General features: G+C 37.8%; 1 protein-coding gene across 1 annotated transcript in view; it reads left to right on the forward strand.

Annotated features, from left to right (window-relative positions):
- astn2 (astrotactin 2) overlaps positions 1-17,645 on the forward strand; it is a 432,572-nt gene that overhangs the window by 323,757 nt on the left and 91,170 nt on the right. The window contains exon 14 of the mRNA XM_039661894.2: positions 17,129-17,253. Coding sequence (XP_039517828.2) covers positions 17,129-17,253 — 125 coding nt within the window. The remainder of the gene's footprint in view (positions 1-17,128; positions 17,254-17,645) is intronic.

Here is a 17,645-nt window from a genome sequence, read left to right on the forward strand (position 1 = left end):
CACGATTATAACGCACATTCTCATAAATCTATGCTTTAAGGGCTTAATTTAAAGGCTGTCAAATTGTGTTCTTGAGGTCTCCTCCTGCATCAAAACACACAAAAAACACTTTAATTTGCTCATAATATACATTGAACATAACCATTTCTCAAATGACTTGTATGAACATTCGGCCTCTCTAAACCCCTCCTTTTTCGCGAGCCTACTCTGCTCTGATTGGTCAGATGGCCCAGTGTGTTGTGATTGGTCTACCGCAGAAAGGAAACCATAACCTTCAGCTCCGGCAACCCGATCTCACGGGAATTCGTACGAATTTTACGAGGTGGCTAATTCGGAACAATTCGTACGACCTCACTCGTACGATTTTTGCTAAACCGTACATATTTCACGAATTGGTCAATTCGTATGAATTCGTACGAATGACCTACCCCTGACCCCGCCCCTAAACCTACCCATCACGTGGGTTTAGACAAATCGTACGAGTGAGTTCGTATGAATTAGCCACTTTTTAATCACTTACGAATTGGTCGTGAGATAGCGTTGTCTCCGGAGCGTTAATAAATCCAAAGCGATTGTACACTCTGTTAAGATTTTACCAAATCAGTCCGAGCGCGAGTCCGATGATGAAAAATTGACCCCTCGCAGGGAGATTGATTGACAGGTGATCTGACCAATCATACTTCGTCATCCGCCAGCTTGTCGGACATAGAGACAGTAACTAAGGGGGGCGGGTCTTTGCGAACGGTCAATTGGAAGAATAAGTTGTTCAACCCGAACCTCCATCGCAAGGATGACTTGACCTGGACAAGTCGGGAAACGCACCCCAGAACGGTTCACAGTGGTAAATAGCAAGCGTGCCGCACAAGCCCTCATAAGTGAAGCCAAAACATCTCTATCGCCCCCCTGTGACTGGTCGTAGTATAGGTCATAAACCCCGCCTCCCCATGTTATTCAACGGCACGTGAGACCAACTAAACAATTAAATTACACTTCACATATCCTTTATCCTAAGATAGATTGTAGTTTCTATCACGTTGATGTAATTTCAAGTAGAGCCCGACTGATAAAGGATTTTGAAGGCCGATACCGATACAAATATTTTTGGGTTTTAAAATCCGATATTCCGATATATCGGCCGATATATTTGAAACTGGACATGATAGTCACAAATTTTGTCATGCTTATTTGAGTTAAGAGAACAGATGGGGTTGTTCTTTTAATTGTTATTCTAGCAATGTATGTATCGTGACCAACTCAACGAGTGTTGCCAACAGGAACGGTGTAGAGTGCCCTCTGGTGGACAAACTATACAACTCCAACACTCATGACATGGTTGAAGCGTGTTTCGTCCGTTTTTATTTTATTTTTGAAATATTCGTTTATCTAACCCTAACCCTAACATCGGTCTGCGGATATATCGGTCTGGCTCTAATTTTAAGAGTTTGTTTTTAGTTAGTTATGTGATGCTATTAAAACAGTGATTGACAGCTGTGATTGACAGGTTCTCTGTGCGGAGTAGTCACTGAAGCACCAACAGACTTTTTTTCATAATGTTGACTATGTGGCAAGCGGCAACGTTCTAATCTGAAAAATGAAGCCTACCCGGAAGTGCGAAAAACTGCAATACATCTAAAATCCACTAGGGGCCGGTCCCAAAAGTGAGTTAAAAGTTAAAATGTCTGTTTTCACAGCATAAATTTATGCTTTTACAGGTTGGTCCCATGGACTTTTATTGTATTTTCGGATATGTTCAGAGTGCCTGACAACTGTGAGAGTAAACTCGTTAGTTTAGATCGTATTTAGATATTAAATGTATGACAAATAAGGGTGGTAAACTTTGATTGACAGCTGATAACGGGCTGCGCCGAGTGGAATTTGACGTCTCGGCCATGATCTGACACATCACATCATACCACCTCTATCCTTTCTGAACTTTTGTATTTTAGATTTCCCAAGATTTTCCAGTATGGCGCCTTTCTTCAGAAAGTCTATGGGTGATGTCACAGACGCTTTGTCCATATGTTTTACAGTCTATGCTATGTGGGCAGTAGTTGCATGTACCTTATTTTAATGATAATAAGACATCATTGGAGAAGAATGGAGCAGACAGAGGCCATTTAATAAAAGTGCGGGGCGTGTGCTTGCGATTGGTTCTGCGAGAATGAGGGCGGGGCCTTGATTTCGCGGCTTTACTTCCTGCTCACGGCTGCGCGTGTCTGGTTTCGAAAACGCAAGTGCGCAGACTCAAGTCCCAAGATGTCAGCGTCATAGCGAGACACTGGCGGCCAGTTCTCTCCAATAAAATAGAGTGAAGGGACGTCGTCCATCTATTTTTACATTCTATGGTAATAGTCTTTTGACATAGCCAGCATTGCACTTCAGAAAGCTGTCCTCTGTAAAATATAAAATGTTAAGAACATACAATGCCTTGTTTTTGAGTGCAGAAATCTTACCCATTTCATTAATGCATCATGACCGACAAATATGCATCACATTATGTTGATTAGTGTGTTTACTTTAAAACTGTATAATCCGAATGGATGGAAATTGTATATGCAATTTATCAATGCATAAATATTAAATATTTTCGGAGTGAAGTCCCATTAAGCAATAGTGAAAAAAACACACTGTTAAAAAAAAAAAAAAAAATGTGCATGCCCTGAGGGGGAAGCCCATCTGTTCTGTACAGCAGCCCGAGGCTCTCGGATGAGCTCAACGATTTCATTCGCGACTTGTCTCTGACAATACGGCAGACCAACCGGATATGTCCCTGCCAATAATTAGCTGTCAAAGCGATAAAAGGACATGCTGTATCTTTAGCACCAGTCAAACTGCGAGTGGTGCACGCATGCGACTATTTGAGCTCTGCGTGTGAGGAACGTTCACACATGGACTCGTGGTGGGATAATGTTATAAAACAGAAGTGTTGTGACAGCTGCTAATGGAAGGGACTCAACTCAACTGTGAGCATGATTATATATTTTCTATCCCACAATAAAGAGACCAGAATTGCGTGGTCTATACATGACGACAGCTTGTATAACTGATTATTATTTAATGCAATATAGTAGATCATTATGGAGGCGTATTGAATTCACTTGAAGAAAAAAAATCTACTCTGTTTTTCTGAATTAACGAGTTAATTTTTCATGAGAAATTTTTTTTTGCTCTGTTTTTCTGAATTAACGAGTTAATTTTTCATGAGAAAAATTTTTTTTGCTCTGTTTTTCTGAATTAATGAGTTAATTTTTCTTGAGAAAAAAAGTTTTTGCTCTGTTTTTTCTGAATTAATGAGTTGATTTTTCATGAGAAAAAAAAATTGCTCTGTTTTTCTGAATTAATGAGTTAGTTTTTCTTGAGAAAAAAAGTTTTTGCTCTGTTTTTTCTGAATTAATGAGTTGATTTTTCATGAGAAAATTTATTTTTGCTGTTTTTCTGAATTAACTCATTAATTCAGAAAAACAGAGCAAAAAAAATTCCATTAAAAATTAACTCATTAATTCAGAAAAACAGAGCAAAAACTTTTTTCTCATGAAAAATTAACTCATTAATTCAGAAAAACAGAGCAAAAAAAAATTTCTCATGAAAAATTAACTCATTAATTCAGAAAAACAGAGCAATTTTTTTTTCTCATGAAAAATTAACTCATTAATTCAGAAAAACAGAGCAATTTTTTTTTCTCATGAAAAATTAACTCGTTAATTCAGAAAAACAGAGTAGATTTTTTTTTCTTCAAGTGAATGCAATACACCTCCGTAGATCATTTAGTTCACTTTAAAAAAAAAAAAAAAAAAACTTTTGCTTATAATTTACTCACCCGCATGTCATCCAAGATGTCCACGTCTTTCTTTCTTCAGTCGAAAAGAAATTAAGGTTTTTGATTAAAACATTCCAGGATTTTTCTCCATATAATGGACTTCAATGGGGTCCAAACGGTTCAAGGTCCAAATGAGAGTTTCAGTGCAGCTTCAAAGGACTTTAAACGACACCAGACGATGAATAAGGGTCTTATCTAGCGAAAAGATCGCTCATTTATTAAATTAATAACAAAGTTTAAGTTTTATAAGCACAAATGCTCGCCTTGCTCTGTTCTGTGATGCGCGTTCGTGACTCTCCTGTTCATCAAAACGAACGAATCTTTTTCCAAAGTCATTCTGTCATAATTCTGCCATCATGTCGTTGATTTTTCCTAATCATGTTTTGTGTACAAGCGCATGGCCTGTTTGGTCTCGTTTCATACCCCGCCTCCTTGTTAACCTCATCCTGTCATTATTGCCTAGTTAGCGTCACCTGTTTCTCTCATTAGTTTCTCCTTATTTTATCCCCCTGTGTTTGCTGTCCTGTGTCGGTACATCCGTGTCTAACTTTGTGAGAATCAAGCCGTTAATTGATTGTCTTGTCTTGAAAGAAGTGTTTATCTTGTCTTAGCTGTTAGTTAATCGTCTGATGCTATCCTGTCTTGTTTTGCCCCATCGTGGGTTTTGTTTTCTGTTTTTATTGTCAATAAACCTGCTATTGGGTTCATCCTTCAACCTTATAACACATTCGTTGAATGAACCAAATGATTATTTCGCTAGATAAGACCCTTATTCATCGTCTGGAATCGTTTAAAGCCCTTTGCACTGAAACTCTCATTTGGAAACTCGTTTGGTCCCCATTGAAGTCCATTATATGGAGGAAATCCTGGAATGTTTTCATCAAAAACCTTAATTTCTTTTCGACTGAGGAAAGAAAGACGTGGACATCTTGGATGACATGGGGGTGAGTAAATTATCAGCAAAAGTTTTTCTTTTTTTTAAAAAGTGAACTACTCCTTCAAGGGTTTATTTATTGCTTTTTGTATCACTTGGGTAATTTGTGAAACTCAAAAGCGAGAGTGAGAGCAACTTGTCCTGTTGCATTAGGCATAGTTCAGTATTAGCACACACACTTGCACAGCTAGAGAAATATTTCAGGAGCAGCGATGAGTCATTTGTCTCATTTATTCTCACATTTTGTCATGATTTTTTCTCATCCGGTGTGAGCAGGCGAGGTGGGCTTTCAGAAATATGTCATTATTTAGTGGGGCAGTGAGTTTGAATGGCACATTGATTGCATGCAAACGAACAAGGAACATCAGCTCCAGGTATTTGTTTGTCACTTTCCAGGTCAGCTGAGCGAGCGGCTCGCAACTAATGATGGGTTCGGAAATTCTCTGAATGGGAAATGTCATGTTAATAACAATCACTTCACATCATTGCCTTTCATTTTGCACAATGCAATATGCCTGTTTGAAGGACGGATGTCTGCCATCGGGTCTTTAAGATCGGGTTGTCATAAAACCTAATGTCAAATTTAATTCGCTATTAACCTTGATTGAAAACAGTCGTGTTTTTTAGACTCTGAATGAATTGTAGAACAGGCTATAAACACAAATGGCGTTCTGATGATTTTAACAGAGGAAGTTGTCCCTCTAGTGGTAGAAATGAGCATGGACCGCATCAGCTCACTTGTGCTGAGGAACATGTACAAAAATCTGTGTTTGAAAGAGTATACACGCTGAAAGTAAAATCGTGTGTACTAACAGTTTTCACACATAAATTGCAAGTAATGTTGATGGTTGTTGTGTTAGATGCAGTCAATTTAATAGATATCTGCTATCAGTAGCCTGTCTGTTTTATCAACTAACCAATTATGTTATGATAGATCCTTTAGCACTAACCAGATCATTGGTTTGAGAGTTTAACAATCGTATTAGTTCTTTACATCCTTCAGCAAGCATTTTTGATGGCAACCTTCCCAACATTCAGATACTGTTTTTACGTTCATACACAGAAACGCTGGCTTTATTCTTGTGTGTAATTAGACATCTGAGCTGTTAGCAACATAGAAGGCGCCTCCTAGTGGTCTAACCCTAACACTACCCCAGAACTGAACCTACCCATAACCGAAGCGTGTTATATTGACGCTAAAGGGTGCCATGTGCGTTGGATGTATATGCATTAGCAAAAGAATCAGTATATGAGGCCTTGGAATGAGAATGTGTTGTAAGAGGGTTCATTTGGGTTCTATATGAAGCATAGGGTTCTTTACTCAACTCCAAAGAACATTTTATGCTAAAAAAAAGGTTATATAATGACAAGAAAGAATCCTTTTGACACAAAGGTTCTTTATAGGCTATTATTCATTCATATTGCAACATTTTGTGGTTGTAATTAAATTATTGTTCATTAAACTGTAACTTAATATCACATTTTAATCAGATGGCACTCTTTATTGATTAACTACATCAAATCATATAAATATATACATTTTATAACCCCATATCTTGAATTTTGTGATCATACACATACATTCATACAATGTACAACATATTTTCTTTTGTGAAATCAACTTTATAATAATTTATTTAGTTGAGATAACTTATTATTTTGAGTTTCTGATGGTTAAATTAATCTCCTTCATTGTATTAACTCACTTTTTCCAGTTCAATCAACTTAACATTTTAAAGCAACCCAGGTTACTTACTTTTTTTAAGTTAAACCAACAATATTTTTTTACACTGTAGTAATCAAAACATTTTTTCTTTTGTCAAATCAACTTAAATTATTTATTTAGTTCAGATAACATATAATTTTGAGTTTCTGGTGGTTAAATTAATCTCCTTCATTGTATTAACTCACTTTTTCCAGTTCAATGAACTTAAAATTTTAAGGCAACCAGGTTAATCAATATGTTTTACAGTGTAAATACATTTTAAGGTCTTAATGTTTTGTCAATAATATGAAATATTTAATCCGGAAAGGACGAAACAAAAGATAATGAATGAACCCAAAAGATTCCATGTAGAACCTTTTTCCTGGTTACAAAAAACACTCAGGCTTCTGTATAGAACCTTTTCGGGGTTCCATTTAGAACCTTTTCTTCTAAGAGTGAACATGTTTGTAAGTTGCAGGACGCAGTTGGTTTGTTGATTAGAGTAGAATTGACAGGTTCCTGTTTAGTGCAAACCTGCATGTTTACTCTGTTGCAGACTGTTGTTTTTCATATGATTTCCACCGGACAGCTCATAATTAGAGCAGAAAATCCACTGTGGGCGAAATGTGCTGTGGAACTGCAAACCAGGAGCTGGATATCCTAATGAAGACTCTCGAGTCCTGAATATATAAGACTCAGGAGTCATTCCCTACCAGACACGAGTGTTTTGTTTTGTCTCTTTTGAGCAGTGACCTGCATCAGCAACTAAACTACATGCCCTCAAACACACACTGTTGGACTTGTTTGAGAGAATTATACACTCCAGAGCCTCGCACGAATGATACTTTAGATATAGTCCCATGTAGGAACAAAATAATGATATATTGTATGGGGATGCCATGGGGATTTTTAGGTAATAAGCATTGTATTAAATAATTAATTTAATGTTACAGTAAATAATAATGTTTTACAGTAATAAGAATCATGACTGAGAGTAATGAGAATTACGCAAAAACACATCTTTTGCAATGCAAAATAAATCCTAATTGTCAAACATAAGCTTTCTTTTTTCTTCTCCTTCTGCTCTTTCTTTTGTACATGACGTGGACATATTTTCATGAGATTGTATTTTATTTCCATGACTGTTAATACGATATTTCCCCCTTTTAAAAAAAAAAAAAATTTCCCCCTTTTTTTAGATAAACTGAAAATTTTTCCCCCTTTTTTTTAAAAAAAATTTCCCCCTTTTTTTAGATACACTGAAAATTGTTTTTTTTTTTTTTTTGGTGAAGTACTGAAAAAAAAGGTAATTTACATGAAAAAGTTAGTTCAGGCAAGAATAAAAAAAAAACGAAGTAAATTCCATATCAGTACTTAATTCAAGCGAGTAGAAATGAAAGTTCAAAAAAATTAAGTAAAAATGACTCAACTTTTCTGATACTGGGGTTCCCATCATGCACTGGACCTTGAATAATTAATGAGGCTCATTTTTCATTGGTTTCCAGCTGTATTTACACTGTTTTATCATTGATTTTTGTTGTCAGTATTAGTAACTTGCCATTTTGTGACATTTCGAGTAAATTTTTTGCTCAAAATGACAAATTCAAACACAAAAACGATCCATCAAATGTGTGTTGAGGTCTTTGCATTCACTGACATGATGTAATATAAATGACTTCGATGATCTAAGTAAAGCACATACTATAAATGACTAATAAAATTCAATATTATTGTTTTAGTGAAATGTAATGCAAAAGCTTCGACTAAATCGATATCAATCAACCTTTTACTAGCCAAGATAAAATGACTTATTTTCTGTAAAGTTGACTTAATTCCATATTCCAAGTAAATTTAACTTAAAGATTTCTAATTAAAGCTACTGATCAATATGTTTAGGTTTTTACTTGGCAAATCTTTGTAAATTTACTAGCATTTTCTGAGTGAAAAAAAAAAAAGTTGCCTATAGCTTTTTTCAAGTAAATCCTACTCCATTTTTTTCCCATGTCCATATACAAAAATAATTATTTCAAGCACAATCAATTGGTGAGAATTTAAAATGTTTTAAGTCATAGATTGCATTTTAGACTGACAAAAAATATTCATAAAATGATTTGTTTATATAATAACTGTAGGAGTGGAATCCGTATAAAGTCTATATCTGAGAACTGTATTCTCTCCGTTGGGAGTGAGCAAACCACGGAAAGATGAGCGAGTCTTCCAGTAAGAGCGTCAGAAAGTGTTTTATCACCTGTGAGTTTATGATGAGATGTACCTAGAGACCACGCTGTGAGTCTTCAGTTTAGTAAACAGAAGATGAAAGACACTCTAGTGTGTGATTGTTATGTTGTAAAGCCCATTTTTCAGACCGGAGAATTCAAGGAAATCACTACATTATATTTCCAGTTCAGCTTAATTGGTGGCTTTCATATTAATTTCTTTTAACCCTGAATCACTGAAGTTACAGTATTTAGTGCATTTGGCTCCAGATGAATACGCCGTATGATAAATAAATAGATGCAATTTAAGTGATTTGCGGGCCTTTGAGTTTATTGTGGTTAATGGAAGATGCTACAAATCTTGCTAGTTGTGTTGCCATATGGCACTTCTCATTAATTAAAAGTTATAGCAACTACAGATTTCCACAGAATTTGATCACCTTTGCACTTGGACAATATTGTGAATGTTGTTGCTAATTTTATCAGTATTTGCGGATTGGAATGGGGTACTTTCCATAAAATCATCTCTCAATGCAAATCAAACCAGCTGTTAGGCTAACTAAAAACTAAAACCATGCCAATCTCTAGGTCAACTTTAGCATGGGTGTATTCACGTATGCATGTTTTAGTATGTTTTCAGCTATCTTAAAGGTGCATTGCGCAACATTTCATGTTAAAAAGCCGTTTTTCTAATCCATACATGCTTAAACGATTGCCTGAATGAGCCGTTCTCTGATCACTGCGATCGCCTCTATAATCCTGTACAGTAAAATAAATAAGAGGGATTCGGGACGGATTTGAGACGTTCACGCTCGCCTAGCGATGTCTGGCAGGTTTGTGTATTCGCCGCCATTCTCCGTATCAGCGAAGACAACTCGAGCGACACAACTTTAGTCAACTTTCCACAAAAGTAGAAGATAGATTCAAAGAGACCGGCTTGTAGTTCATTCCAAACCCCGACGCGAACTCACGTAAGACAAAGAAAATAAAACTTTTGTCTAACGTCAGGCGTCTGAATAAGACGAGAGTCGACATCGGGAAGCTTTCAACAAACAGAGAGATCTCCGGTCGGCTCTAGGGCTCAAACGGGTCCTATACAAACTTATATTGTTCATGAACGTGTTTCCATAATAATACAATCATAAGTGGATACAGTAAACACATAAAACAGTTCAACATGGAGATCGATGGAAACAAAAACCGAAGTTTTCCCCTCACACACACACATAAGTGTGTAATTTACTCAAATGCGTTTCCTTTCATATATTTAAAATGACTTGCAGATTTATAACTTTATTACCTCTGAAGACATTATGACTGTAACAAAAGATGTGTGTGTGGTCCATGAGCGTGCACACCTCTAGTTGCAGTTTCTCTTGTCGCCAGAGGGGGCGTAGTTCTGCAAAAACTCAGAGACTTGCACCTTTAATAATAAAACAGCCGATTTAATTGCGTAGACGTTTGGAGGTAAGTCTATCGCCCCTTGAGTTTATCACCTCCACAGAAACACAAGAACACCAGTTAGACTTAATAAAGTCGGCACATTTGACACTTTGCCTCCTCAGTGAAACTTGTGGCAGAATTAGAAACATTTGGCTCCGGTTAGTGTGGATAAAATAATTAATAACAAGGCTTGCTCTGGTGACAAGGACAGAGTGTTATTTAGGAGAAAAATCCATACTCTCCGACTTTTATTTGTGAACATCAGTTAGGCCGACGGGCTCTCGGTGGGTCAGACTCAGGGTGATTTCATTTGGTAATCAATAGATTTGTGTGAGAGTGAGTAAGTAATCTTTATATTGTGGCCGCCCTTGAGTTTCCGCTCCACTCGTCCAGTAAAGCGTGTCCTGATTGACTCCATCTGACTCTTGTGGTTCAGACTCTATTCTAATGAAAAGCACTTTAAAAGGCAGAACAAATAGAAAGACAGGCAAGACTAAAAATAATTTATAGTTGCAGGTCAGCTTAACAGTGGTGTGACATCTACTGGTCAGTTAAATATATAATTCAGTCATGACAACTGTCGGGATAACAGTAAAACATTGTATTAATGTGAATGTAATCTACATAGGTTTGATCTTGGCTGACTAGATCTGCTAGAAAGAGCAAGTATGACTTGCTTCTGCAAATTGACCATATATATATATACGGTTCATTCCTGGTTTCCGATAAACCAGCTTGAGCATTTCCAGTGAACTGTTAGCTGTACATAGTCACAAAACCATCAGTGGTTGAAGTTTTAATGTTGAATTTGTATTTTAATGCAGTTATCACACTTACCTAATTTGCCAATAAACCAGTTTTACTCATTTCAATAAAAACGTGAAGCTAATGGGAACGATGGATTAAGAAACACAGCGTCTATAATAAGACGCACTTTAAATGTTATTTTTAATGTGATGACCAAAAACATTATTTGTTCATCCTTCTGAGATTGCCCCCATTTCATAAACTAAAGTGCACAATAAATCTTCAATTTAGCTTTTTTTCACAATGATGGTTACATTTATTTTTGCTGAAGAGGAAACATTGAGAGATGTGTTTTTATGTATTTTCTTTTACGTTCTGTCTGTGTGACTTCGCCTCTTTCTGTGGAGTTTGTTGTTGGTTTTGTTTTCTGTGAGTAACTAATTAAAATTTGTCCTCAAGATAGTGACTCGTGGCCTCAAGATACTAACTCTATCTTGAGGCCATGAGTTAGTATCTTGAGGCCACGAGTTAGTATCTTGAGGCCACGAGTTAGTATCTTGAGGCCACGAGTTAGTATCTTGAGGCCACGAGTTACTATCTTGAGGCCACGAGATAGTAGCTTGAGGCCACGAGATAGTAGCTTGAGGCCACGAGTTACTATCTTGAGGCCACGAGTTACTATCTTGAGGCCACGAGTTACTATCTTGAGGCCACGAGTTACTATCTTGAGGTCACGAGATACTATCTTGAGGCCACGAGTTACTATCTTGAGGCCACGAGTTACTATCTTGAGGCCACGAGTTACTATCTTGAGGCCACGAGTTACTATCTTGAGGCCACGAGTTAGTATCTTGAGGTCACGAGATACTATCTTGAGGCCACGAGTTAGTATCTTGAGGTCACGAGATACTATCTTGAGGCCACGAGTTAGTATCTTGAGGCCACGAGTTAGTATCTTGAGGTCACGAGATACTATCTTGAGGCCACGAGTTACTATCTTGAGGCCACGAGTTACTATCTTGAGGCCACGAGATAGTAGCTTGAGGCCACGAGATAGTATCTTGAGGCCACGAGTTAGTATCTTGAGGCCACGAGTTAGTATCTTGAGGCCACGAGTTACTATCTTGAGGCCACGAGTTACTATCTTGAGGCCACGAGTTACTATCTTGAGGACAGGAGATACTATCTTGAGGCCACGAGTTACTATCTTGAGGCCACGAGTTACTATCTTGAGGCCACGAGTTACTATCTTGAGGCCACGAGTTACTATCTTGAGGACAGGAGATACTATCTTGAGGCCACGAGTTACTATCTTGAGGCCACGAGTTACTATCTTGAGGCCACGAGTTACTATCTTGAGGCCACGAGTTACTATCTTGAGGCCACGAGTTACTATCTTGAGGACAGGAGATACTATCTTGAGGCCACGAGTTACTATCTTGAGGCCACGAGTTACTATCTTGAGGCCACGAGTTACTATCTTGAGGACAGGAGATACTATCTTGAGGCCACGAGTTACTATCTTGAGGCCACGAGTTACTATCTTGAGGCCACGAGTTACTATCTTGAGGACAGGAGATACTATCTTGAGGCCACGAGTTACTATCTTGAGGCCACGAGTTACTATCTTGAGGCCACGAGTTACTATCTTGAGGACAGGAGATACTATCTTGAGGCCACGAGTTACTATCTTGAGGCCACGAGTTACTATCTTGAGGACAGGAGATACTATCTTGAGGCCACGAGTTACTATCTTGAGGCCACGAGTTACTATCTTGAGGCCACGAGTTAGTATCTTGAGGTCACGAGTTACTATCTTGAGGACAGGAGATACTATCTTGAGGCCACGAGTTACTATCTTGAGGCCACGAGTTACTATCTTGAGGACAGGAGATACTATCTTGAGGCCACGAGTTACTATCTTGAGGCCACGAGTTACTATCTTGAGGTCACGAGTTACTATCTTGAGGACAGGAGATACTATCTTGAGGCCACGAGTTACTATCTTGAGGCCACGAGTTACTATCTTGAGGCCACGAGTTACTATCTTGAGGCCACGAGATAGTAGCTTGAGGCCACGAGATAGTATCTTGAGGCCACGAGTTAGTATCTTGAGGCCACGAGTTACTATCTTGAGGCCACGAGTTACTATCTTGAGGCCACGAGTTACTATCTTGAGGCCACGAGTTACTATCTTGAGGACAGGAGATACTATCTTGAGGCCACGAGTTACTATCTTGAGGACAGGAGATACTATCTTGAGGCCACGAGTTACTATCTTGAGGCCACGAGTTACTATCTTGAGGCCACGAGTTACTATCTTGAGGACAGGAGATACTATCTTGAGGCCACGAGTTACTATCTTGAGGCCACGAGTTACTATCTTGAGGCCACGAGTTACTATCTTGAGGCCACGAGTTAGTATCTTGAGGCCACGAGTTACTATCTTGAGGCCACGAGTTACTATCTTGAGGCCACGAGTTACTATCTTGAGGCCACGAGTTAGTATCTTGAGGCCACGAGTTACTATCTTGAGGCCACGAGTTACTATCTTGAGGCCACGAGTTACTATCTTGAGGCCACGAGTTACTATCTTGAGGCCACGAGTTAGTATCTTGAGGCCACGAGTTACTATCTTGAGGCCACGAGTTACTATCTTTAGGCCACGAGTTACTATCTTGAGGCCACGAGTTACTATCTTTAGGCCACGAGTTACTATCTTGAGGCCACGAGTTACTATCTTTAGGCCACGAGTTACTATCTTGAGGACAGGAGATACTATCTTGAGGACAGGAGATACTATCTTGAGGCCACGAGTTACTATCTTTAGGCCACGAGTTACTATCTTTAGGCCACGAGTTACTATCTTGAGGCCACGAGTTACTATCTTTAGGCCACGAGTTACTATCTTGAGGCCACGAGTTACTATCTTTAGGCCACGAGTTACTATCTTGAGGACAGGAGATACTATCTTTAGGCCACGAGTTACTATCTTTAGGCCACAAGATAATTATATATATATATTTGTTTTGCCAAAGTGAGAGGGGGCTCCGTAAAAAGTCTAAATTACCAAAAGTCTATGTCGAAAACTAAAATTCTAAGTCGAAAATGAATTTGGTATTTAGGATTGGCCAAATGCCCATGTCTAAATACCAAATGGCCAATCCTAAATACTAAATAAATTTTTCGACTTAGACTTTTAGTTTCAAATTTAGACTTTTAGTTTTAGACTTTTAGTTTTCAATCTGACTCAATAATCCCTCCATATCTTCTTGTCGACTAACAACTGTTGGAAATTACTCCAGAGTCACCGGAAAATAAGCAGTAATGTCAAAGGCTTAAAAATATGTAAATTTCACGCTTATAAGGACCCTAAAAAACAGTAAAACAACTACGATAATATGACATATGCTATGATATTTGAATGTTATACTTGCAATAACATTTTATCAGAATTTGGAGGTTGGATTGTTGAATGCCCGTCAATGGAGAGAGATGTTTTGGCAGTCAGATGGTGTAGTGTTGACCTGCGAAACCTTGACCTCCAGCATTGAGGCTGTGCTTCACTGTGTCTTTGGAGGATTCATGTACTATTGATTGCAATATAAAAAAGATGAAAGACAGACCGAAGGAACAGCAGGTTCTGCCTTTCCTTTCAAAAGCGATGGTTATGATTGAAACAAACAACTTCAAAGGTGTCTTGTATATACTACTAGGTGTCTCATATAGTCCAAGAGCTCTGTGTGTCACTAGAGATGCTCAATTTGGACAGTCCAGAAAAATAATGAAAAACTGACTTATTTGAACTCTGGAGTTGGTCGAGGTTTTGCATTTCCACTCGACTGTCAGTAGAACAAATCAGTCAGTTGTAGACCAAATCATGCCAGGACGTTTGCTGGAATAATTTACCAGGAGACTCTTCTAACCATCAAAGAGGATCATGGATCACTTCATCTATAGGTTCACTGACACTGAGTTTCGAAAAGCTGAGCTTCTTTTAACTTCAGTGTCTTGAAAGTGTGGAACACATGGCATGCGTTCACATGGAGCAATGCTTAAAAACATGACCATCCTAATTCCTCATAGGAATAATAGTGCCTGCCTCGCTCTCTCCTCATCACGCCACCTGCTGGCCATCAGTGAGCGCAAAAAAAACACATGATTTCAATTAGGTCTCGATGTGTCGCTTTTGCATTCAAATATGTGAGGTGTGTGGCCAATCCTAAATACCAAATGACCAATTCTAAATACCAAATATATATGTGTATATATATATATATATATATATATATATATATATATATATAGTGAAGTGTAATAGTGTATAATAATAGTAATAGTGTATACACTTCACTATTTACACACACACACACACACACATATACAGTATATATATATAGTGACTTCACTTCTGGTGATTTTTTGCATTTTACAACTACAGCTACTGTATGAACCATTTCTGCCTTTATAATGATTTATGCATTCAGGACATATGTTTTGCATACTGATATTAATGCAAGTGTTGTTTGCTATTGATGTTTCGTGTAGAAATCTCAATTAAGTAGATGAAGTGTTTGGAGAGGGAATTCATTTGGTGGCTAATTACCCTTCATTGTCAAGAAGATGAAAAGCCCATAACAATTACTGCGTGCTTTTCAAAATGTCTCTCAGTATCACGAGGGTGATCGAATATAACTATAATGAGACACACAGGTGGATAACAATAAGCTGGCATTTACTCAGCTGCCATTTCAATTTGAATCAAAGATGATCAGCTGTTCACACACACACACGTATTTTCTATCCCCTGTCTCTTTAACCCTAACCATAATAACCCACGCTAAAATCTTTCTGCATTTTTACATTATAGTAAAAGTTTGTTTAGTATGTTTATTTAGCGATTTGAATTGAAGGACGTATGCATGACAGAGCAAACGCATCATTGTTGCATTACACTATTTTGAATTGTCCTCGTCTAATTTTTATATTTTTTCATGACCTCTCTTTATGTTAGCTTTAAGTGGATATGAAGTTTTTCTATTCTGGAAAATGGATTGAAATATTTAGGAATCATCTTGAACTGCATGGGCAAATTCATCAGGCCAATAAAATGCTGTCAAGGAATGAGAAACCTGCATCTAACTAAGAATGGCTATAAATTATAGGTTGTGTCTTAATAAAGGGTGTGCATAAGACTAACATGACACTTTCATAATCATGACACATTTTTTTATGCATGTTATGACAATTTTAATGCATGTTTGTGACAGCGGTACTAATTGAATTTTTTCATTAAAATGTTATAATGGCCTCATGACAGCCAATGTCAAAACCAACCACATGACAGTTTAATGTAATGTTAACCAAAAAAACTAGGTGGTTTCTTAAAAAAAAAAAACTTGATCTCCGTGTCTTTATTTCTTCAGTCGAAAAGAAATGAAGGTTTTTGATGAAAAACCATATAATGGACTTCAATGGGGTCCAAACGGTTCAAGGTCCAAAAGACAGTTTCAGTGCAGCTTCAAAGGGCTTTAAACGATTCCAGACGATGAATAAGGGTCTTATCAAGCGAAACGCTCGCTTCGTGACTCTCCTGTTCGAACTCGTTCATCAAAATGAACAAATCGTGTCATTTGGTTCATTCAACAGTTCGAACAGGAGATTCACGAACACGCATCACAGCAAGGCGACCATTTGAGCTTATAAATCTTAAACTTTGTTATTTATTTATTAAATGAGCGATTGTTTCGCTTGATAAGACCCTTATTCATTGTCTGAAATCATTTAAAGCTCTTTGAACAGTTTGCAGTTTGCACTGAAACTCTCATTTGGTCCTTGAACCGTTTGGACCCCATTGAAGTCCATTATATGGAGAAAAATCCTGGAATGTTTTCATCAAAAACCTTAATTTCTTTTTGACTGAAGAAAGAAAGACGTGGACATCTTGGATGACATGCGGGTGAGTAAATTATCAGCAAAGTTTTTTTTTTTTTTTTTTTTTAAAGGTGAACTAAGTGACTAACTAAGTGATAATTAATCTGCTATGTCATATTTATGACAATGTTGTCTTGGCAATGTCAAGTTGTCATGAAAAGACATTTTAAAGCAAATTGAGCCTAAATGACGTCATTAACATGCATAAAACCTCCATATGTCAGTCTTATGCACACCCCTTCAAGTAAAGTGTTACCAGAAAGATAATGATTCTAACTCACCAGCAACACAATCTGTCTGACGCTTTACGCCGATTTCTGCTTGTATTTCAGGGATAATAACTTCATCAAGGATTTCCCGCAGCTGGCCGACGGGTTGATGGTGATTCCTCTGCCGGTGGAGGAACAGTGTCGGGGAGTTTTGTCGGAGCCTCTGCCTAACCTGCAGCTCCTCTCAGGTGAATCTCCATCGTCAGCACAAACACATCCTATCACACTTTCCTCTGAGGGCCACTTTTAATGTCACAAGCTAGTTATATAAACAACGTGTTAGATGCAATTGTTAAGAGAAGGAGTCCGTGACTCCTTTTAATTGAATCCATACAGGCTTGGCATCTCTATGGATGGTGAAAACAAACAAGACTGTGATTGATTATGTAGGTCTGAAACAGATGGCTTCTGTATTGATGTCATTTTTACAATAGAATGGGGGAAAAGGTTAAAGTCAGGACGAGTTGCGATCGTCTTTTCTTCCGTATTGTGATGCACACTCTTAGAAGAAATGGTTCTATTTAGAACCAGAAATGGTTCCATATTCCCCGCTTCATACACTCTAAAAAATGCTGGGTTG

The sequence above is a fragment of the Pimephales promelas genome, chromosome 4 (assembly GCF_988280905.1).
Source record: "Pimephales promelas chromosome 4, fPimPro1.hap1.1, whole genome shotgun sequence".
NCBI lineage: Eukaryota > Metazoa > Chordata > Actinopteri > Cypriniformes > Leuciscidae > Pimephales > Pimephales promelas.